Here is a 24,084-nt window from a genome sequence, read left to right as displayed (position 1 = left end):
GAGAATTGCAGAAGTTAGTTGCGTCTTGGGGTCAGAAAGTCTCCAGAACTACAATCCGAAATCACCTACATCACCACAAGTTGTTTGGAAGGGTTTCAAGAAAAAAGCCTCTACTGTCATCCAAAAACAAACTCAAGCATCTTCAGTTTGCCAGACACTATTGGAACTTCAAATGGGATCGGGTTCTATGGTCAGATGAAATTTTTGAACAAAAGGTTAAACAATAAAGACAATTTTTTACAGCCTTCTCTGCTCATATTTACCAAGGGTGCCAATATTAGTGTAGGGCACTGTATAGCTGTTTATTGCTCCAATTATGCATATCTGTAATGGGGGTGGGTGATATGACAAGTATCATTTGATATTTTTGGTTGTGCTGCATTATTTACAAAAAAAACTACTAAGTTTAATATTTTATATAATATCTTCAAAAATAAATGATTGTAATGGAGGGGGAAAATCTCTTATAATAAACTGAAATTTTATAATTTTAAATATTCAAAATTAATATCTAATCAGCTGCTTTCAGTCTGAATTTGTAAATGTATACACAGATGTTTTAAATAAGATTTTACAATATTTCAGAAAACTGTATTGTCGTGGAATTTATAAGTATCAATATTACATCATATTCATCATATCCAGTGCTAGTATATATCTGAATTAAGATTGAAGTAGGTGTGGCCTAATTTGGAAGTTTTTTAAATCCCTCTTGTGCATTTTTTTTTTTTTTTTTTTTTTTTTTTTTTTTTGTACCTGCCTGTGACATTTTCTAATGAATTTAGTTGGTTCTATATACAGTACGTCTACATTAACTACCCTGACCAGGCAGTTACTAAGGATGGATGGATGAATGAATGAAGGCTTGTAAATGCATCATTCCTCTTAATGACCATGCTCATTCTTTGTCCCACGAGCTTCAAATCTATCTGCGCACTCACGTGAAAGTAAAAACCTTCTGCTCGCGTGATTGCATCCACAGATGCGCAAATCAATGTCAATCTTTCTGGCAAGTGTTAAAAATGAATAAATAAAAGAAAAGAATTGTGCAGCTCCTATTTGTATCCGTATTGTGTCTGTTTAGATCAAATGATCTGTTCAAACTGAATAATGTATTTATATTTGGTTACATCCCTAGAGTAGTCATGTGGAATGGGCTATCAGAAGATGTAGCCAGATATATAATTATAACTGGTGCTTAATATTGATTATGTCTATTACCCACACTTCTTCTCAACACTAGGTGACACCACACTCTACAATCAGCTGAAGGAGCATATTCTAACCAAGGCCCTGTTGAGGGAGAATAACTATCCTCACAAACACCCCGATAAAGCTGGCTTTGCCATTCAGTATGGTGACGCCAAAAAGGGCAGCACTGATGGTAGGTCCTCTGAAAGAATATGTTTGAAAATTTCAAACAAAATCAAGATGTAGTTGAACAGTGTCTAATAGTTCTCATGGAGATGATCCAAGCAAGGTGTTCTTCAATTCTTTGGATAATTCAAGGTTCTAGGGGTTTTAGAGATGGAAATCTTTTGTTGTATGGTTCTCCATTAAATGCTTAAGGGTTTTCCAAAATGGAAAAGTGTTTGAGAGACGACTTCTGATCACATCTGGATTTAATATTCACATGCTGCTGAAGATTTGGATCAGGCCTATTAGATTAGCATAACCTCTACATTGCTGTCTCTCTCCAGAGGCTGAAATCTGCCTTGTTGAGCAATTTAATATTTTATTTTTTTTCTAAATGTAGAATGCTGTTGGAAACCCTTTGGAATAAATGCACAACAAACACATTCAGTATGAATGTTGGATAACCAATGTGGTCAATTGCCGCAGTTTTCAGGAGAATCTGCTGTCGCTGTGGAACTTCTTTCTCCATTAGCCAGACAGGAAAGCACACTCGCAAAGAAGAGTGCAACTATCATTATGGGAAAGTCATGGAAAACAGAGGTGAGAAGTGGATTAAGTGAATAACTGCATTTACCAGACATAATTCCTGTATCAACACTGCCAGGCAAATATCTGGGGACACATTGCCTTTTTTTTTTTTTCTCCAACAAACCAAAACATACCTCAATGTTATGAAGATTTTTTTTGGCCTGGCCGCTCCAATACACCATCATCTGAACTTAAATCAGTCAAGTTGCTCTGGAAAGAACTGAATAGAAACATTTGAGAGATTTTCCCAAGCAGCTCCCCAAACCTCGGGGCATTGTGAAACATTTAGAAAACTGAGGTGTCCACAACCTTTTGAGTGTACATAAGTGTTTCCATTTGTTGTTTCTCGCAGTACCAGGAGGAGTGGAGACACGCTACAGCTGCTGTGAGAACGCAGTCGGATCACCTGGGTGCCAAGTGTTCAAGGTACACTACTCTTGGTCTCAAACGCTCCATCCATGGTGTATTTGAAATGCATTGTCTACTTAGCACGACAAACGTTTCGGAATCAGACTGCAATCTCACTGACAATGTGCACCAGTTGTTAGTGAGAAAATCCTTTTATGCAAGATGGTTAAAGACTAGTTTGAATTAGCTTGTGGTGAGTACATTAGATACCTTTATCCTGTAAGTCAAATGGATGTTTTTCTGTGCAAATAGTGAGCTCTTGGCTATGATTACTGACAAAATTATTCTTTAGTGATAACTAGCAGTCTGGCTTTTGGAATTAAAGGTATTTAAACAGTGAAGCATGATACTAAGATATGCCTGGGGAAAAAAAAAAATTCCCCACTCACAACTGCTCTCAGTGTAATTCTGACCAGTCCTATCTGCAAACATTCTTGACCAATCCCACTTCCTCCCGCAAAATGTTTGACAAAGTCCTGGCCCTGGCAGTTACTATTTTTGTTTGAACCTGCTTGTGATATTTTGTAATGAACTTACTTGGGCCTGTTTCCCAAAATATAAACAAATTAGTAGCTAACCAGTATAAAGCAATTACTAAATTACAACTAATAATGAATGCTCAATGCTTAGTGCTTAAATGTATTGTATATCGCTGTACATGGACAATGCACCCATGTTAATCAACGTGGCTTTTATTTGTTCCGCGAGCTTCATATGACCACCTTCATGAACATAATCTGAACGCCCACTTCTGTGACTACTGTTGTGTCCCGCAGCATCCCAGCCCCAACGCACCTACGTACATTATATCCTCAAAATAGTTGCTCTTTTTTTTTTTTTTTTTACTGCACTATTTGTCATGTCAGGCAACAAAAGCAAAGTATAGTGTAAACTAAACTATACTGTGTCCTCTATAGCTCCATGTCCATGATGCAGTGAGTCTCCAAGGCTTTGTAAGTAGCCTCCCTCAGACTCAGACTCCCTCAAACCCAGGGATTTACGCTATTGATACTGAAATGGTAACAATATGAATATAACCACTTTACTTTATTCAGCATGTTATTTATTTATCAGAAGCATCAACCAAAAGCTGAGCTCTCCTAAGTATGACTCCTGTTTTGTCTCGTTCCCTCTTCAGTGCTATACCACTCAGGGTCTGGAACTGGTGAGAGTCACGGTGGTGAACAGCAGTCTGCAGGTCATCTACGACACCTTTGTTAAGCCTACCAATGAAGTCATTGACTACAACACCAGGTATACTTGAGATAATAAACACTGAAGTGACTGCAAGTACAATAAAGAGCGAGAGGGTTGAAGTGGACTCCCTCTTCTTGCCCAGGTTCTCAGGAGTCAGTGAGGATGATGTGAAGAACTGCAGTTCATCTTTGCGAGATGTGCAAGCTGTGCTTTTGAGCTTCATCAACGAGAGAACCATTCTGGTTGGGCATGGTTTGGAAAATGATCTCTGTGCTCTGAAAGTGAGTTGTTGTTTTTTTATGCTCATGTGGTTTATTTCTTGTTCATTTGAGCAGACCAGAAAAGAACTGGCTTCCAAAACACTTCTTTATAAACATCAGGAACATAAGCAACTTGGAGTTTGGATGAAATATCTGGACATAGTGCATCTGGTAACAGTGAAATCAAATCCATTACTGTGTGTACGGTGTCTTGCATAAGTATTCACACCCCATGAACTTGCTTCTCTGACCTTTGGTGGATTTAATGATATTCACGTTTGGGATATTTTTGTAACCAAACCTTACCAAAAAAAGGGGGAGGGGAAGAGAGGAGTTGGTCTTGGTGGTGGATACTTATTCAAACCACTGCTCTCTAGCCTACAAAAGTAAGAGAAGGGAGAAAACACCGTATCACAACAACTGTGTAATTCTTTTATTGCCTTTTTCAAAAAAAAAAAAAAAAAAAAAAGCTTATCCACAGCACGGTGGTCGACACGTCCGTGGTGTTCCCCCATCGCCTGGGTCCGCCGCGCAAGAGAGAGCTCAGAAGCTTGACGGCTGAGTATCTGAGGAAGATAATCCAAGAGAGCGGTAGGTTTAGCTGATTGAATCATTTGCCCTGTTAAACCCATCTTTAATCAACCGTGTGGTTGAGGCTGGCTCACACTGGGAGCTGCGGAATCTCCTCATTACTGTGCATTTTTCTGCACCTAGTTACTCATCTTTTTCTTTTCAATTCTTTTAACGAGAAATGGGGAAAAAAGTAGTACAATCGCTTACCTGATTGCTGAGCTGATCATAGTTTATAGGTCGGGTGCTAATGGTTTTATTTGAAGAGGGTGTTGCATGGAGATGCCATCTATCCTGTTTTTAAAAAAAATAAATATTAGACATGATCCCACTTGTAAAACAGGTTGGATTAAGGTTGCTGTGTATCATGTAACATAAAATGTCAATTATCAACATCCCTAATTGAATTGAGTTCATGGGATTTGCACACTTAACACTTTGTCAAACCAGTTCACCCTTCAGAAAAGGCACCCCGATGGCCATTCAAAACCAGCTCAGAGGTCAGTAACTCAAAATTATTCCCTGACCAACATTGACTAGCACCTCAAAGTGTACAATAATGGTTAAAAATGTGATCTAATCCATTTTTTTCCCACAAGCAAGTATGGTCTCGTATTCTTATCTATATTGTCATAAATAAAGAATAACTATGAGAATGAGTAGCTTCACTTACATGCAACATAATTCATATATACAGTAACATACAGCACATCGATGAGGATATGCTAGTGCATGTAATATATTTATTTATACCACAGCACTAGCTGTTATTCTCGATTCTGATTGGTCAGAAGGTGTTGATTAATTTTTTAATTGGTAAAAAATTAGTTGGTACTCCCGGACCAGGGTTGGGTGACTATAATACAAGTGACAACAGGAAGTAACGAGTAACGTTAAGTGTGTATAGTAGATGAGCAGTTAAAAAGTATGATGCACTGTTCATTAAGAAACTTTAAAATTGTGATTTCACTGGCAAATTGCTGTGGTAGAAGTGGAAAAAACATATTGTGAGATGTGCTATTGTTGGAAAAATAATCAGCTTCAGGGTGGTAAGAGTAACCCCACTTCATGTCAGACTGCATCGCAGCATCTTGTCTTAATTGCTTAATCTGATAGAATTACAGTCTACTGCATGCAAATCTCCCAAACCTGGAGCCACAGACAAAAAACAAACAAAAAACAGGGGGCTATTGCAACCCTGCTGAATATTATTGATGTATAATGAAATCCATGGACTTTCTTTTATATTTGGAATTAATAAAGCAGTAATTTTGAGTTCATAATCGTAGGGGGATTACCTTGACATAATTTCATTATGGTTCGATAATTAGGCGATTGCATTTATAGGCTAGCGGGCTAGCTAATAAACTTTTGTTCAGCTGGTTTTGTTTGAACCCATAATCATCCTTTAATTTTTTTTTTAATAATTTCAATTTGTTTGCTTTTTGGGAGGTGAAATGGACTGTGGCTGAACATAACTTTTACAGTGGTATGATAGACAATGCATGAGTAACCTAGGTGTATTTTTCTTTCTAATAACACAAATTTAGAGTGCTTTCTTTATTATGAATTGGACACATGTCTTCACTTCAGTTGGAAATTTGCTCTAAAAATTTAAATTGAATTTTGGACTAGGCTCCTAAACCAAAATTACACTTTAACAATATGCTCCGAGATTATTGTGAAGGCTGTACGATGGTCTGGTGTGTAATTGTGTATAGTCTGCAGAATGAGCCAAAATTACAGTCTGTACATGATTGTGTAAATCTTGGTAAGAAAGGACTAAACAAAAGGGACTAAAACAAAACTTGTGTCTCCATTTTTGGTGCATGCTATTTCAGTGTTTGTCCTTCATGTCTCGCAGTGGAGGGACATGACACCCAAGAGGACGCGATGGCGTGCATGGAGCTCATGCTGTGGAAGGTGAAAGAGGATGCTAAAGGGAAGAGATGGTGACCTCGGGAAGAAGAACTCTCATCATTGCCCTAATGTGCACTGCTGTATTATTGCAAAATTGCACTTGAAGCTTGCTTTATTATAACAATCCTCACCTGCTGTCTGTATTAGGGTTGCTGGGAATGGAAGCATAGAAATGATTAATTGTTCATACATTATTCATTTTTACACCTTTCATTTTGTTGATTATTCACTTTCAGAAAGTAGCGTACCTTTCTTTGTCAGTGGGGTGGTAGTCTTATCGTCTGTAATCGTTTGTACAGTTTAGTATATTACAGCTGGAAATGTGGAAATAGTGTACATAGTGACATAAAATGACTTAAGGTACATAATATAATACTGTACTGTAATTAACCTTTAGATTAAATCTTTCTAAGATAAATACTAAATATACAAAAGGTGTAGGCTTAAGGGGACCACTTCAGCAACAAGGAAAAGTACAGTTTCTTTATCTTTTTTTTTTTTTTTTTTTTCCTGAGAGTGTTGAACACCAGACATTTTGTTTTGTGAAGTGTTTTTGAAATAAACTGGTTCACAATTGCACTATGGGAGAAAAAGTATACTTGTGCACTCTGGGATGATGGAAAAGAAAGTAAAGGCACTGCAAAGATCTGCGGTTGTGTGAATTCTTTAAAAAATATAATCAGTACTGCCATTTTAGCAGCCCTGCTACATTGTTAACTAATTAGCTGATTCTTTAATTAGTTAATTGGCTTCAAATTCTTTCAGTGTCTGACCCAGTCATGCCTCTGCCTAACATCATTGATTAACTTTCTTTAAACGCGCATTCAATTAGCTACACTTAATTTGCAACTAAATTAACATTGATTAAGGTTATGGAGTAATGCACACGTGACTGTGAATGGCTCTTTACCAATTCCTCCTTCTCTTTGTTGAGCATTTGGATGTTTGTGGTCAGGAAAGTGCTAATTGCTAATTTGGTATCTCAGTTTTGGGAGCCGCCATCTTGGACGACTTGTGCTGTTTGCTGAAGTGTGTCGTCGTTTGGCAAATTAAACTTGAAAGTACTTTGGTTCACGTTTACAGTTTAAATTTATGAGGTATTTACTCCTGGGTTAATGAGCTAACGCGAGGTTTAAATCGGTTTTAACGAGATAATGACGGAGGATCAATAAATAAACAGTTTCTACCGGATCCAGGTGCTAATTTACTTTATACAGTTTGAGGTTTGGAGACAAACTGAGGAACGTGGCATGGCATAGGACTGATACAAGCTAAAGGTAGGCCCATTCTGTTTTATTTTTTAGCTTTTTATATCACATTTCAAACTTGGTACAAAGCACCACGTAAAATAAGCACACTACCTCAAACACTGTGGCTGGTCAACTTCCGGTTTAGCTCAGTCCGCCATCTTGTGCTGGAAACAACAATACTAAATCGTATTTAAACAAACAAACAAACAGAAGCCTGTACTGTTTTACAGTCTTATACATTTGATGAGCAGATGATATATATTTTTTTTTTTTTTTTTAAAGCAGCCTGTAATCTCATAAAAAAAGATGCAGGTGTATTTTATTCTTTTTCTTCATCTACACTACAAAATGACCAACAAGCCTGAATAGTTTTAAATCTTTTTTTTTTTTTTTTTTATAGTCTCCACAGCTAAACATTCCAAAAAACTATTAAAATGGTGAGGCTGGTGCTTTTCTATTCTTCTTCTTCTTCTTCTTCTTCTTTTTTTTTTTTTTTTTTTTTAGCTAATGGATTAGAAATTGTGTGCAGCAAATTTATTGCCCTGTACTACAGTTTAGCCTTTGGGCTATCAGCTAAACTTAACTGAAAAATATTTGGTTTATTGAATCTAGCATATATTAAGAAAAAAAAAATCCTGTGGTTTCTTGGTTTACAAGTTTATTTTAAAAAGTTTGGTTTCTGTAGTAACAGGTAATTCACATAAACTTCTTTTAAAAAGTTTGTAATTGTTGATATGGTGAAGTTGTCTATGAGGAAACATTTATTATAACGTTCCATTACATTCATACAAATTTTTTGGAAGGAGTCTCCAGTGTCAGGGCTTTGTAACAGTCTGAGGTAAAGCTGTAACTATGTCTTCTTCCCGGGTGTAAGTCTTCAGATTGGAGGAGTTTGCAACATGATGAGCTGCATTTTGTTTGTTTGTTTGTTTGGTAGTTAATTAACTTTGTGAGAGAAAGAAATAGAGGCTGGTGAGGGAAAGACTGTTTCTAGCTGCTAAAATGTAAGTGAAACAAGAACTAACTTGTGAACTAAAAAGTGTAATCCTTGGCAAATTGTTGTGGTGTATAAATACACTTTGGGATGTGTTTTTCTAGGAAATAATCAAATTTGGGGTGACTCGCTTCCTAAAAATCAAGCATTGAATACCACTATGGTCTTGTATTTGTAGTCTTAATTGATAAGTGCTTGTTTAGTTCTTAGGTTTTTTTTTTTATATGTTAAATGTAATGGTAAATTAGCAGTGAACTTGAGCAAAACACTATGAACATATGTACATTTGAATACTTTAAACTTTTAAAAATAATTTTGTAATCTGTTCTACTTTAATCAAATCATCTCAGTTAGATCTGAGACTGATATTTTGTATATCTACCTAGCGCTTTCTTCACTAATGTTTGTAAAGATAATCTGACTTTGTAGTTCATCCTAGCTCATCTCTTAGATTATGTGGTTTATATTTGTTTCATTGCACTGTGTTTTAGTTTTCCAGCAAACTTTCAAGTTGCTCTTACTGAACACTATTTTTAACAGACATTTTTCTACAGCAGTCATGGCACCTATTGATGTGTAGGGGTAAATTTTAAGGTCTGTTTAAAGCTGTTTGGGGAACTGGTTGAATTTTTTTTTTTTTTAAGAAATTTTATAATAAACTTGTTGGTTCTTACTAGGCTATAATTGAATTTAACTGGCTGCTGGAGTTTGAGTCTGCAGGACTAGAACTCACAATCTGATTTCGTATTGGCGTTATCACTTTCACATCTTTCCAGATTCAACACAACACGGTCTCTATCTCTCTGCTCTTTTGGTAGAGGTGTGTGTGTGTGTGTGTGTGTGTGTGTGTGTGGGCTGCTGATGTAGGATGCCTCTGCAGGCGCAGAGCGAGGCCAGCGTGCGAGCTGGCAGAACGGTGTTTGGACATGGCCGGGCGTGGTGCCAGGCCACTGCTGCTCCAGTCCGTTTGGGCTCATGCTGGACAAGCTGTGAGAACGTGGCCCAATTGGCAGATGGGCACGGCTCAGCAGCAGCAGTGGGCAACTGTAACAACGGCCAGACACACACTCGCATGGCTCTTGGCACTGTAGAAGGAAGCCAGGTGTCCCTCTTTGAGCCAAGAGTGTGTATGCCTGTGTACGCGAGCGGCCTGTCTCCATGATTAATGCATGGGTGACATTTTCATTTGATGTCATAATGTATGCTAGTGTATTAGCTGTGTGATTGAGTGGTCGTGTGTAGGGAATTAACCATCTCACGCCTGGAATTATTAGGAGGTTAAAATGCAGTGTAAATATAAAGTTTTTCTAGTTGATTTGGAGGAAAAAAAATAGATTTAGATCCATGTTCTTCCTTTAATTTATTTGACCTGGTGCCTTGTAAAATAAGAATTAATGATTTGGCTTCGAGTATCTTAATTAGAAGTCAAATAACCATGTGGTAATGTGATAATTGATTAAAGACAGCAATTAAACTGAACTAGATGATTGGCATAGCAAAATAAAAAGTTTTTTTTTTGGATTTTATTTAATGTAGTTACTTAAGTTGTACTTCATTTGTTTGGCAGATTTATCGTGAATGACTCAAAATGAGGCAGAATTCAGTCCCGACACACACTGTAGCTCAGCGTTTGATGGGTAAGAGCTTCATTTGAAGATCACCTTAACAGCAGAGCTACCAATGCAAAAGGTATATTTCCATTTTTACAAGCATTTCAGTCAACGCGGTTAGACGTGTAAAGTTTGAACCCTGTCTCTATTTTCACTTGGGGTAAGACATCCAATTACATAAATTGTCATTCAAGAGAATTTACTGGATTGTCCATATATTATTAAGAATTATATGTACCATTATAAATACCAATCCCCATACTTTCCTGTTTTAAGTTTATATGAACACTACTTATTTTGTTTGATTGGTGGAGTGTCACTCAAAGAAAACACTACCTCAGGTTCAACCCTGCTGACTCAGTCAGCCCATTTCCACATTAGTACACATCACGTGTGTACTAACGGTTTGGCAAGTTCTGGTGCTTTGGTTTTGCTTTTGATCTGCAAGGCCCTTTCTGCTTTTTGTGATTACGTTTATGCGGTGGCAAATTTTGGAACTCACCCATTGCTAAAAGTTCTGTAAGGATCCATATGGTTAAGACATTGGCCCGGCATCAGTGATGTGTGAATACATGGATTTTATCCTGGATATACAACAGGGTACATTTTATGTTGCCACTTAAATTTGTATAAAAAAAGCTTAAATCTAGAAAACTGACTCTTTGAAACCTTAATGGTTCTATGTACAACCCCAGAACAGTGTGTTTCCCTATCAGAGAGGGTTCCAAGCAAAACCTCTTGGGGTAATCAAGGGTTTGTAATTCCTAATGAACCCTTGAGGAATCTTTCTTTTTTTTTTTTCCTTAAGAATGAAATTTATTGGAGTAAGTTTAAAACAAGTCTGTTAAACCGCTCGTCCAGGTAAGTATCAATACTTGCATAAGAGATCTGTCCCGAGAGCTAGACCAATCCATTTTGAAGGATCTGTCAAATATGGCAGAAATGCAGCCTACATTCCAAGAGTTTTTGAAGACGCAACTGGTGTATTGTTTCTGAACGCCAGTAGCCCAAAATTCTCTGCTTTGTGCCTGTACATTTGTAAAATAAATGGTAGAAAGCAAAATTACATTTAAACTCCATGTATGTAGGTTTTCCGTGAAAGTGTACAAATATGGGTATGTCCAAAAAAATCTGAAATGTAGATGTTATGATTAGCTTGGTTTCAAGGTAAGTTTAATCTTAAATAGTGGAAATATATTTTACAGTAGTATATTAAATCCCAATTTGCTCAAAGGCAGCTCTACAGATGTAGGCGTGGAGCCTTTAGGATGATATAGCCACACAGCCATCTTATTATGAATGAGAACATAAGAGTGCTACGGAGAACTGCCTGTCTAGACTGCAGACTTTGGGACGCCTAAGTAGACCTTGGGATGCAGCTGATACTTTTAAAAGTCTCACCCTAATTCACAGTGCAGAGCAATAAGTAATACGACACTGAATTGCTTCCATTCATGATAGATAATTGTGTGGCACTGAGTAGACAAAGAACCCTCCTTGTGTGCCACCCTTGTCTGGACAGGCCAGCCCCCGGGGACTTGTGGGTAATCCCTCTTCCTCACTGAAACCCCCCGTCGTGCCTCCAGATTGTCAAGCCCCCTACTGAGCATCCGTGTGGTACAGTCTGGGTCTTATTTGCTGAGAGAGATCGCGCCATTGGGGGCAGGCCAGGGGGGGTCTGTCAGGTCAGCTGGGGGAAGAAATACGTGTCACCACACGTCCTTTCGGAAACCCAATTTGCAAGCCACGCTGTTGAATTGTGGATTAGTAATCTTACTCCAATGCCTCTCTGGTGCCAATTACTGAAGAAACAGCAGTAGCATCATTACATCTCACTGATTGCCTTATTTATGATTCCTTCACATTTATGACAGAGCTTCAGCCTCATCTGTCTTCACATATATATATACTATGAAGTCTCTATCAAAAGAAAAGATCATGTGGTGTTTTCTCCAGCCATAATCAGTTCCAGAGAATTCTTTCTCTTCCTCCAAGCAGTCCACTTGGAGACTGGTCTGAAGGCGTTTGTGTGTTTTTCTTTGTAGAGCTGAATGCTGATCTGTCTTTACTTAGCTCAGCTCTCTTGTACAGCACAGTTGAGAGAGAGGGAGTGGGGGAAAGAACAATGAAGATGAGATGAAGAGAGAGAGAGAGAGAATGGAAGATGGGAGGGGAGAAGGATGTGGGAGAGAGACAGAAGAGAGATAAAAAGAGAGCAAGACATCTGAGTGGAGGGGGGGGGGGGGGACTTTCTACAGACTCCTCTAAGCAGCTTTCCTCTCGAGGCGAGGTCATGCAAGGTCACGGTGGGATTACAGTTTTGGCAAACAGGAGGGAGCTCCACTCTCTCTCACTCACTCTCTCTCACACACACACACACACACACACACACACACACACACACACACAAAACAGCAACAGAACACGAGACAGCAGCTCCCCGATGACTCGAACCTGGCTGTAATAAAGCCACGGCCGGCTTGAACCTACAAACAAAAAAGCCAACAGCCTATCGATCGGCTTCTGCCGACTCTCTCGCGCCCGTGTCGGGAGGCTGCCTTTCTGTGCAGACACACTCCCGCCCGAGGTTGTGCAGAGAAAAACTGGCCGTCTTGCTTCCAAAACACACACACGTCTCCACTACGGCCAGTGCAATTCCTCACACATTAATCCCTGACCCACTGGAGCAACATTTGGGCGGATAATACGATCTCATCCTCGGTTTAAACCTCAGGGGAAATGCTTCCTCTCAGCTCCCAGCAAGAAACTGTCCTAAATAAGCGATAAGAATTTTTATAGCTGGGCGCCCGTAAGACTAAATTAGCCCAGTGTGACGCAGTTACTATGTGTGTGACCCGATCACTCTGGAGACACACTTCTTAATCAACGTTTCCACAGTGGCGGGGGGTCACGCAGGGCCGAAGCGGATTCTGGCCTCCAGTGCTGCTTTGAAGTTAATTAAGATGCGTCGGAGCACGGTTGGAGAGGATTCATTAAAGCTCCAGTCGGACTAACAGTGTGTCGCTCCAAAGTGGACGCTTCGTCCGAGAGGACTAAAAGCCCAGAGGAGAGCTTCAGCCCCTGAGGCAACACCTCGAGTGCCAAGCAGGCAGGCTTGACAGTGAGCCCTCATTCATCAGCTTTGTAACACACACCACACACTTCACACGGACAGCAGGAGAGGTTTATGTAAGGAGTGAAACTCTTGGGGGCATCCTGTTATAGGAAAATGGTCAACAACGGACTGGTGTGATGAAGCCTAGTGACTGTTACCATGCTGAAGTTGATTTTCAGCTTTACTTTAACAGCACTTTCCAAAAGTGTTTTATTCCTCTTACACTGCAGCAATTTGCCTATGATGACAAATGTTTTAATCTTTTAAAGATCATATGTTTTTAAACATTTATAGATACGTTAATGTTGTATAACATCTGTAAAACGGGTTTGTCTGTGGGTCTGTCCGAGATTCTCGTTGGTGCGATATCTTGAGCGAATGGATGAATGTAGGATTTATATTAAATTGTCATTGTGACTAGTAGATGAACGGATTAGATTGTTGGAAATAGTTTTTTTTTTTGTTTTTTTTTTTAAAAAAGCTTCCATCCTGTTTTGTCATACAGCGATGGTATTTACAGTCATGTTTGTAACTTATCAGGGTGAATCAGTATTTATAAATTTAACTTCAGAATGGAACTGTATCATCTGAATAACCTCCAGGATAACTCCACTTTCAAACTTTGGGAGGCAAGAAAGATACCAAACTGTACTAAGCCAAAAAGTGACTTTTTTTTTTTTTGGTTTTCTGGCTGCTTCCCTAAATTTACAGTATTGAAAGTTTATTGAAAGAATATTTATAGTTGACAGTAAGTCACACTTGCAATGGACTGGTGTCCTGATCAGGGTGTATTCCTGCCTTACACCCGGTGTTCCCAGGATTGGCTCCAAGTCCACCACGATCAGAGTCCCTGATTAGAATAGTGCTCAGGTGCTTACTGAAGATCAGTGAATGAATGAGTGGTTTTCCAAGATGGTTGCCTCCATAACTTTGAATGTTTTTCATGGTTATAGACTACAGTAAGTTACAATGTGTCCTAAAGTACATTGTGTTCAATGTTGAGATACTGGATGACGTTACATTACATATCGACTACGGTGGACAGATTCCTGACCCTAGTCCTTTTTCTAGCTTGCAACCCACAATAACCAGCATGTATAGCTCATATACAGCTCATCACAGCTCATTGCTTTGGAAAGCTTATATAATGGCTGGTCTATGGCTGACCTCGCTCCGTGGCTGTGTCTACTGCAGCATGATGGAGGGATGTGGTGAGGGAGAAGTCCCTGTACAAGGTGCTCTGAAGCCCCCGGGCTAACCGTGATGAATGGAGCCCCTAATGGCGGCAAACACTTTATCTCTGCTTCATCTGTTTTCATTAGGCAGCTGCAACCTTTGGCTTGGTCTGAGCGCTTCGCTGCTTGCCGGATTGCTGCACACCGAGCTCAGGGAGTTCGCCTCTGCCTGTAGGGCCCTGACTGGACTCCTTCCCACTGCTGTTAGGAAAATGACTTCAAAACTTATTTGAAGTCTCAATTTCAGAAACAGCAGTCGCATGTTGTCATTTTAGAGCAGGGAAAGAAGCTGCTGAAAGAACATCGGTCTCCTCAGGACTGACATACTGTACGGTTTACTGTGCATCTTACTGCTGGTATTCAAAATGTGCTGATGTTTTCAGTACTAAAATCTACAGCGATCATTATTAGGATGCTGATTTGCACAGCACTACAGGTGTAATTGTGTTCATGTTGCCATATTCTCTTCAAATCATGTACTTTTGCACTTAAATAGCTGGCCAGAGCACTTTTTTTTTGTGCTGATATGAAGGGGAAAAAAGCAGCTTACATGTACTCATTACAGTGTAATCATAACAATGCTCTTACTAGTCCCAGGCATTACTGGCTAACTAAAACTGGTTTTCGACTGTGTGATTTCAGCAGTCTATTACTTTTCATACGATGATTCTCTAACGATAGAACTGCGATTAAAGAAAATGATCATATTCTGCATGACGTCAATCAGTGTGATCCAGGCTTGTTCATGGCGTAAACAGAAAAAAGCCCTTGGTATAATAGTAGCAATGTTATGTCTAGAGTAACCCCATTTTAAACAGAGAAGATGATTAGTTTCAGTGCCATTAGTGGCTGGGTAAAAGAGGACAACATGGAATTCCCATTCTATAAAGTGATTTTGAGTTAATAAGGATTTTTTCTTTCTGTGCATTAGCATGTGTGGTAGCTTTCAAACTCGTTGTATGAAGGGCCAGGCATGTAGACTTGTAACAATATCTTAACTTACTTTAGCAAGCCAGTATTTTAAATGATCACTTACATAAACATTTAATTTTGCAGTTTTAGTTTTATGCAGTCCTCCTGTTGGTGGACGAGTGTCGCAGCAGCAAGCTCACTCAGATTTTAAATTTTAAATTTTTATCCAGTTTTCTTTGGCCACAGTGGCTGCCATGAGCACGTCACATTGTGTTTCAAGACTGCTGATCTCAACTCACGACTAAAGAATTTTTTTTTTTATGATGTGCGTTTATTTTTTGTCTGCAACAGCAAATCAGACTGACAATCATACCAGCTCAACTATTCTAACTTGCTATGTAGATTAGATTTATTCTCAGTAATACAGATGAAATAAAGATAGGCAGTGAGTGTTACTTGACAATATGCAAGTGGAACATTGCGTACCAGTGAATGTCCCAAAAACTTACGTTATTTTTGATTATATTTCAACATTGTACTATTGGTGATTTTTCATCGACACTTTGTCCTCCATGTTTGTTTTTCTTGCTCACCCCCTAACTAGAAGTCTGATTGGTCAGCAGATGAAAAAGCATCTGGCGTCATGCCGCACTTTTCTGACAAGTTGAACTGTGCAGGCCACTGAAACAAACAAAAAAAATGCCACCAACAGCTTTTTTAAAAAAAAAAAAAAAAAACGGACAGAGTCCTCCTGCGTTGCGGCTGCTTTCCGTTAAATATGCGCTGTCCCAGTGTGAAAGCAGCATTAAACTGGACATGGAAGACAAGAACACATTCAATATCTGATGTAAGCTTTACTTTCAAATCTTGTTACATTTAGAACTGGCAATCTGAACATAAGAAATGCCAAACTGAGGAAAAAAAAATATACAAAACAAAAATGTAGGTACAAATGGTCTAATTACCAGTTATTGTCACAAACAACCCTGTACAGCCTTAGGAATGAAGTAATAAAAAAAGCTTTATTTTACAGCATATAATTTTACTGAGTGCCAAACACAAACAAACAAACAAACAAAAACAAAATGATCATTGAGCCTTACTGAGTCATAAAATACAACAACAAACGCAAAGCAAACAGAATGTGCTGGAAAAGAAAATATCAAGGTAAATGCAAACCGAGTATTTTTTTTAACGAAGAATGAACGTAAGTGCTACAAGTTAGAAAAGAGCGATCAATATCATGCATTTTTTGTAGGGCTATAAAGGTAGTCTCATGTAATGCACAATGATGTTGGGGGGGGGGAGGAAAAAAAAAAAAAGCACTGCCCCTTTGCTTTTAGGCAAAAGAAACATAAGAATAAGTGCTTGAGTACTGGTGGCAGCACAGAGAGGGATTTCTATCCTCCATTTCCCGCCCTCACAATCGGACAGGACCGAGCTCCAGCCATCATCATCCCGAGAATCAGTCTGACTCCTTCTTGGGCCTTCCAGGCCACGTCTTTTCCACCAAGTGGCACTAGAGCATAAAAGAACGCATCGAGCTGGAGCGTCAGTAATGATCAGGAGCTCCGCATGACGCATGTTATAGCACTTCGTCTGCATGCTGAGCATGTGTGCAGAGAAAAGTTAATAACATGGGATGAAAATGAGGAAAATGAAAGAAAGTGGGGGGGGAAAGATAGCTTGTTGGTCAAACCAACTTGAGAGCGAGATGCAAGTCTGCATTTATAAGTTCACAACTTGGTCATAAAAATTCACATCTTCATTCTGATTCATCTTCTCCGAAGACAAAGAAGACTAAGCTTAATTAGGGAGCCAGCAGTGGAGAGATGAGGCGAGGGTCAGCTATGAGTAATGCTCCAGGGTTAAGAGTCCCTTTATCTGCACGTGAACTTGGGGTTTGCAAAGATGTTCATGCAGAGCTAACAATTACATCTGGCATTATGGTGAATACTAATTATTCATTTTGCTGTAAGTTGAATATACAGACTTGCAACACATTCACACTAGAAGGTGGCAAGACACTTGTGGGTGTGTAGCCACCGCTACAGCTGTTATTTGTGTGTGTGTGTGTGTGTGTGTGTGTGTGTGTGTGTGTTTTTTTTTTTAATTCCATCAAGAAACATTAGTAGCCAAAACACACAACCAACTATACAACTTAAACTCTTGTTTTTGATTTATGTATTATGCGCTAGTGTTTGTACTAGCTTTGTTGCTAGATTAAAAGCAAAGCAAGCAAACTGTACTAACTATGTACGCTCACCATCGGCAACAACGATCGCCATTGTTGCCTTCCAAGCTTTATTTTTCTTTGTAATATCTCTGTACACATTTAATGAGAGGATGTATATGACAGGATAAGACAAAACCACAGTTACAAGTGCAGCAAAGGGAAACGGGAACTAAAGTTACAAATGAGGAACTAAAACATTGGACCACACGGGCCACAGGATTGGTTCGAGGATTATTCCAGGCAACAGTTTGGATTTGTTGCTTTACTGTGTCGTACATAATTTGCATAGAATTGAGAAAATCTCAGTTGAAATGATCTTTGCCACGGAAATATCTCTGTATCATGCACGATCGTCGAATTTGTGGCTTGCTAGTGTTAATGTAGGGTTACTGGTATAGTCTTGGTATTAATAAGTATAAATAAATCAGTCTTTAAATAAAATGTGGGCTAATTCATTGACTATTGTGCAAAAATGCAGTCAGCTAATTAAGATGCATCTTTTTGATATTTCTCTGGATAGGCCTGAGAAATACAGCCATGATTGCCTTTAAAAAAAATCATACAAATCAATCTGATGAGTAATTTAGTGTTATATTACTGAGCTCTAAACACAGTGGAGCATTACTATAGAACATTTCCTCAGACTCATTCCCAAACTTCACTTAAGAGCTTATCATCATAGATCGAGCTATTTCTTACTAATTTCTGATTCTAATTCAGATTCTATTTCAGATTCTAGTTTCAGATTTTTTCTTATAATCCACTGATTCATTTGAAAAAGTGCAATTTTACAGCACAGTGCAAAACTGGCGCTTACAAATTTAGCCTGGTTCTTCAGTAGCCAGGTGAAAAACTACTGTTTTCCTAATGTATGATTCACTTTAACAGAGCTGTCCAACATGGGCAATACCTGTGAATAAGAGCTTTATATTTATTTCTTCTCCTCAACCTATAGGGCAGATACCAAGTGAGACATTGTGTATATGCCAGTGCTGTGGTCTGACAAGGTTGGTGGAAGTGGCATCAAAGAAAACTGGTTATTGGGCTTAAGTGCTTTTGCTTGAAATGTGTCAACATGGTAAGTGCAATTAAAATGGGGGAAAAAAGGAAATGGAGAGGGGGAACACAGGATACTAGTACCATGTTTGCCTGCTTTAGAGAAAGCCGTGCTTCTGCAAACCCTCCTTAAAAATAACGGCTGTCTCCACATTGCACTTAAGAGCCATTATCCAATGAGATCTTCATAATAGCTTGTTAGTACAGGATATATAGTTATATATTTTACATTTTATAGGCTCATTAAAAAATGGTAGGAAATAAAACAAACAAAAACAGAAATGTTAAGACACAGAAGGCCACCAAAACCAATATACCACTATTTTTCATATCTTGACTCTCTCTACCTCTGTATCACTTTAACATGAACCAACGAAAAGTACATTCATTCAAGTCATTTTGGAACAGTTTCTCCTTTTTACACCAAAAAAAAAAAAAAAAAAAAAAAGAAACGATAAAAAAGCTCCAAAAAGCACCATTGAATCGGCCTTGTGTGACGGGACACGTGGGATTTTCTCCCCCAACAACCTGTCACCTCGTATAGCTTCATAAATGTATAGGTGCATGTTACAATGCAATAGCTATGCACAGGGCTCGACTGGTCACTCATCTTCTGAGCTTGATTAGCTTTTGGCACAGTCTGTGGCAATGTGTAGTAATGGCGAGAGCTGTGGTTTCAGGGCTGTATGGTGGACGAACTGCTCCTACAGAGGAAGCTGTGATAGCTTGGACCACTGGCACACCCTGAATGGCTTGTCTTTTTTAATAAAAAAAAAAAAAAGCTAAAACTGTTCTGCCATCAGCTGTGCATGACTGGTAAATAGCCTTCAGCTTACGAGCCAAGATCAGTGTTTCAGGAATGGCGTCACCAAGCCTGAAACCTATTTGACGCCAGTACACATTGTGGGGCGGTGGAGGTTGGGGGGTGGGGAGAAACGGCTACAAAACTATATACAGTTCGATAAATAATCAAGTGCATGGTTTGAGGCGTCGCTTTGAAAACGAGACTTGAAAGAAAGCAATTCGTGTCATTGTTTTTTCCTCTTTTTTTTGTCGTGCTGCAAACGCCCTGGGATATTTTGTATTGAGTCCCTAAATGACATATAAAACAATCGTAACACATAGGCGAGCATGCTACCTGATGCTTGGCAAAAAGACATACTAATGCACAAAAAAATGTCGAGCGCTTAGACATTTGCATCTTCTTTTGTTTTTCTTTTTACCTCCTCATAGAAGGAAAAAAATCCTATGGAAATCACTACTATCTGTTTCATGGTCATTCAAAATCTGCGGAAAAGAAAAAGACAAAAAAAGCATAATAATTAGATTAATAAAGAAAAGCAGCTTTGATATAAATGCATTGAGCACATACAGCCTTTTTTCCTTTGATAAACACTGTGTACGTTCGGTTCCTCAGGAGCAGCGTTCTCCTGATGCCAACGGACAGAACTGCCGTGAGCAGGACTGCTCACTCCTAGCCGCTGTCCAGATGCTGCAGGGACGAGTGAAAGAAAGGAAAGATGAAGGAAGAATGACAAAGAAAAATGTAGAGGTAGGTAGCTCAGATGAGATGGGCAGCTCAGACGGTTTTTGCTCTTTCCGTCAGTCCCAGATACGCCAGGAAGGAGTGTTTGGGGGACATGTGCAAGGGTGAGGTCTGTGAGGATGGGCGGGGCCAGAGTCTGGAGAAAGGTGGAGAGGAGCGTGAGGGGGCGTGGCTATGGAATGTGAAGCGGCGCCGAGCACTGAAGAGTGTGGTGAGAGGTATGAGATGAGCTGGGTCTGAGGTCCTGTACTGCTCGAAATAGTGAGCCGCCAGTGTTGGCGATGATGTAGGAGAAGCTCCATTGGCACAGAGGTAGTGGGGGGAGGGCGCGGCAGCAGGCAGCATACCCGAAACAGACAAGGCAACCGACTGCAAGGCCTGCGAGGCGCTCAGGCTCATGAGTGGGCTGCTACTGCTACCGTCAGACAGGAAAAGGGGATTGATGGCATCAGCACTGAGTGGGCGTGGCGTGAAAGCCTGGGCCTCCTCCTGGGTACTGCCCTCCCCAGCCTGGTGCTTGCGGACGTGGCGGTTGTAGACGAACGGATGCGTGGTGGTGAAGGGACAGCGGGCGCAGCCAAGTGCGTGGCGCGGTGCGTGCTTTAGCCGCTTGTGCAGGTTAAGGTTGTCCTTGCGCTTGCAGCTGTAGCTGCAGCGGTCGCAGTGGAAGGGGCGCTCGCCCGTGTGCACACGTCCGTGCTCTATCAGCTTGTTGGCCGTCTTGGCCAGGTAGCCACACTGCTCGCAGCGGTAGTGGTTGCCCAGACGGTGGGCGCGCGCGTGCCGCTCCAGCTCGGCCCGGCTCGCCCACGCCGCCTGGCAGATGCGGCAGCGGTGCTCCGTCTTGTAGTGCGTCTTCAGGTGGCACTCCATGGCCGCCGCCCTGCTGGTGGAGTACATGCACAGAGGGCACCTGGGCACAGAAACAGAAGGTGAGGCGGTGCAAGAAGCATGGAAGGATGTTTAATACTATGGCTTCGAAGTAAGCCGTAATTTTTATAGAGTTAAAAAAAATGGACAACGTGCACAAACACACGCAAACACACACAAAATGGACAAAGGGAAGGGATGAAGGATGCACTTATGTATGTAGCTGACCCTGAATGGTGTATAACAGCTAAAATCTATGTGTTTGCAAGTTTATGTGTGTATTGTGTGTGTATTGCATGTGTGTGTGTATATATGTGTCTGTACATACAGATATGTGTTTTAAGTGACAGTTTGGGGGTCAGACGGAGGTTAAATGAATAAATGAGGAGCACTTACATTTAAATAGCACCTTTCATCTGCTCAGGGCCCCAAAGCGCTTCACAAACCCTGCAGAACAGAATGACCTCAGAAAGCACACCAAGAAGAGCGCTTCTCTGCCTCAACACTGAACCTCAACACTGAACCTCAACACTACCTCGTTCTCTCATCATCAATCTCACAACAGCAGAGCAGGCGCAACACACCCAACTCACGCTCAGCAAACATTCTCAATTCATGGACACATTTTGAATGAGCCTCATAATTATTAGTCTTTAATTGATCCTAGTGCCAAATCTTAAATGTTTGGTTAAAAAAAAAATGCACAATTTACCTCTTACCCCAAATGGCATACCTCAGCCAAGACATGTTTCGTGTATACAGTTTGCTTATTATTTTTGCATTGAAGCTATGACGATAATGCAGCTACAAAATAATATAAATAATAGAAAGGTAATGGAAAAAATGGGGGAAAAAAGTCTATAAATACATTGTTAAATATTCTTACACTTGCTCACATTAATATTTTAAATAACTGAAAAATAATAATTCGCTTTCAAACTTTGGGAGGCAGTTTCTAGGCGGTGGTTATATCAAATTGAGCTAAGGGGAACAGGTGATTCTGGTTATCCAAGATGGCTGCTCAAAGTTTCCTGTTTATAGATTGCAGTAAGTCATACTTTTATCATAAACCACATAGGTAAGCCTGAGTGACATCACTGAGTATATGGTGGACTGCATAAGTATTGACCCCACTGAACATTCTGTAGTGTTACACCCTGGAAATTAAATTGACTTAATTGGTATTATACCTCATGAATATACACAAAAGAGCCCACAATATTTGTGGAAGACTCTCTCTTGCTCTCTCTCATATATTCATTTGACTTGAATAAGTGATGAGTAATCACAATTAATTGAATTTGTGCAATTACTGTGTCATGTGATCTCCAGAATCTGTTGGAGAACATACCTAAACAAACAGCATCATGAACATCAAGGCGCCCTCCACACAAGTCTGAAAAAAGTATCAGGGATTGGTTATAAAAAAAAAGTCTCAAACTTTGAACACTTTATGGTGCACCATTAATTCCATTATTCAAAAATAGAAAGAATATGGCACAACCAAGACTTTTTCTAGAGAAGTCATCCACCAAGTCATTGACCAGGTGAGGAAGGCATTAGTCAGAGAAGCACCAAAAAACCTCAATACAATGCTACCACTACCATGCTTAATTGTGCAACAGTAGCCACATATCTCTAGTGCAAAACTAAAGAAGCAAACATTGGACAGCAAGCATGTCTTGGCTGATTTGTGCAGTTTTTCACTTGCCCTTTAATTTTAATGTGTGTCATTTGTACCTGACTAGTTTTTTATACAGCATATGACACACTTGTTGGCTTTGATTAAAATCTAGATCAGTATTCTTAATATCTTATCATCATAGACGAAAAATGCCTGCATTCCCACCTCTTAGTCACTTATGTGTAATAACTAAAATAGAAGGTGGTATGTTCAGCTATTTACGAAGAAAAAAAAAAACCTTTCAGATGTGAGAGAAAGTCAAAGCCAAAATTAAGCTCCTGCTTTCTGGTGTCCTGTTTTATGTATTCCTGAGAATGGCCCATAAGGCGTGACTAACACGCCAAGTGACAAGCTGCATCACTCTATCTCTATTATGCTTATCCTGATAATTACAGGCTAAAGTAGCTAGCATGAGAAAGCACAGCCATAAACTGACATGATGAGGCAATGGCATCTGAAATACACACAAGACTCTGAGACATGAATTATGTATGTCACATGGCTAGACAAATACCACAAAAAAAGAGAAAAGACTGGACTATGTACTGGAACACTCTGCAGGGGGCAGAAAAAGAAATGATCCACAAATGAACCACAAAGGGGTCAGTGTGTGTGTGTGTGTGTGTGTGTGTTTGTGTGTGTTGTGTTGTAGTGTGGCTAGGGAGAAGTGTGCTGCATGTGTTTAGTTTTGTGTAAGTGCTGGCGACTAGGACAGGCTGGGAAAGAACAGTGTGAACTCGAGTCTAATGCTCTTGGCAGTGGGCTCGTTTAACAGATGGAGAGGCGCTGACTAGCTCGTCGTGATTTCTTCAGATATTGCACATGCAGAACCAGACTTCGTGCTGGAATGAGCTACTGTCGCATGGCAGAGATGGGTTTGTTCCTGAAAGTGCTTTAGACAAATCTCTAATTTTGTTGTGGATTTCTTAACATAAATAATAAAATAAAGCAAATTTTAGTTAATGGCTGTCATGGCACATTCAGGAGCTTGCTGTATCTGTGTATCATTTTGCGGGGCAGGGTAGTTCTTCCTCAAATGCTGCTGTAGGATCAGGGGTCTGGAGTAAAAGGGAAGTTTATTTAACATCTTTTCACATTCACCTTGGTTGTCTAGTGGGGAACTTTTACCAGCAATGCAGGGGTGTGCATCTAAGAAATAGGATAACATTTAAAGCAGCCAGCAATCTAATGCAATATGAATTGGAGCCAGTGTGATGAGATGTATTGTGCAATCTATTTCAGATTTTTTTCAAAAATGTTTAATCTAATGGTATTTT

At 39.8% G+C, this 24,084-nt stretch overlaps 2 protein-coding genes and 1 long non-coding RNA gene across 8 annotated transcripts in view; 1 reads left to right on the top strand and 2 right to left on the bottom strand.

Annotated features, from left to right (window-relative positions):
* The window catches only part of zgc:152968 (uncharacterized protein LOC564848 homolog), a 50,676-nt gene that overhangs the window by 6,748 nt on the left and 19,844 nt on the right, over window positions 1-24,084 (top strand). For 3 of the 6 annotated variants that reach the window (XM_053232837.1, XM_034303004.2, XM_053232835.1), the window contains 8 exons: window positions 1,244-1,384; window positions 1,843-1,956; window positions 2,297-2,370; window positions 3,270-3,371; window positions 3,491-3,606; window positions 3,692-3,830; window positions 4,280-4,400; window positions 6,244-6,945. In XM_053232837.1, the coding sequence (XP_053088812.1) occupies window positions 1,244-1,384; window positions 1,843-1,956; window positions 2,297-2,370; window positions 3,270-3,371; window positions 3,491-3,606; window positions 3,692-3,830; window positions 4,280-4,400; window positions 6,244-6,335 (899 nt within the window). In that variant the 3' untranslated portion in view covers window positions 6,336-6,945. Of the gene's footprint in view, window positions 1-1,243; window positions 1,385-1,756; window positions 1,957-2,296; window positions 2,371-3,269; window positions 3,372-3,490; window positions 3,607-3,691; window positions 3,831-4,279; window positions 4,401-6,243; window positions 7,577-10,110; window positions 10,233-24,084 lie in introns of those variants that run through there. The other 3 variants (XR_008301499.1, XM_053232836.1, XM_053232838.1) reach the window with 3 other exon arrangements.
* LOC128318052 (uncharacterized) lies at window positions 3,824-7,978 on the bottom strand. Its single transcript, XR_008301500.1, has 3 exons — window positions 7,661-7,978; window positions 4,590-4,673; window positions 3,824-4,375 (listed from the first exon to the last, which is right to left on the bottom strand). It is a non-coding gene; the product is annotated as an uncharacterized LOC128318052 (long non-coding RNA).
* Window positions 16,255-24,084, bottom strand: part of znf827 (zinc finger protein 827) — a 98,216-nt gene continuing 90,386 nt past the window's right edge. The window contains 1 exon segment of the mRNA XM_026940271.3: window positions 16,255-21,166. Within this exon segment, the coding sequence (XP_026796072.2) occupies window positions 20,287-21,166 (880 nt within the window). The 3' untranslated portion in view covers window positions 16,255-20,286.

The sequence above is a fragment of the Pangasianodon hypophthalmus genome, chromosome 3, assembly GCF_027358585.1.
Source record: "Pangasianodon hypophthalmus isolate fPanHyp1 chromosome 3, fPanHyp1.pri, whole genome shotgun sequence".
In the NCBI taxonomy this organism is placed as follows: Eukaryota; Metazoa; Chordata; class Actinopteri; order Siluriformes; family Pangasiidae; genus Pangasianodon; species Pangasianodon hypophthalmus.
Note: the sequence above shows the minus strand (reverse complement) of the source record. Positions and strands in the feature narration are given on the sequence as shown.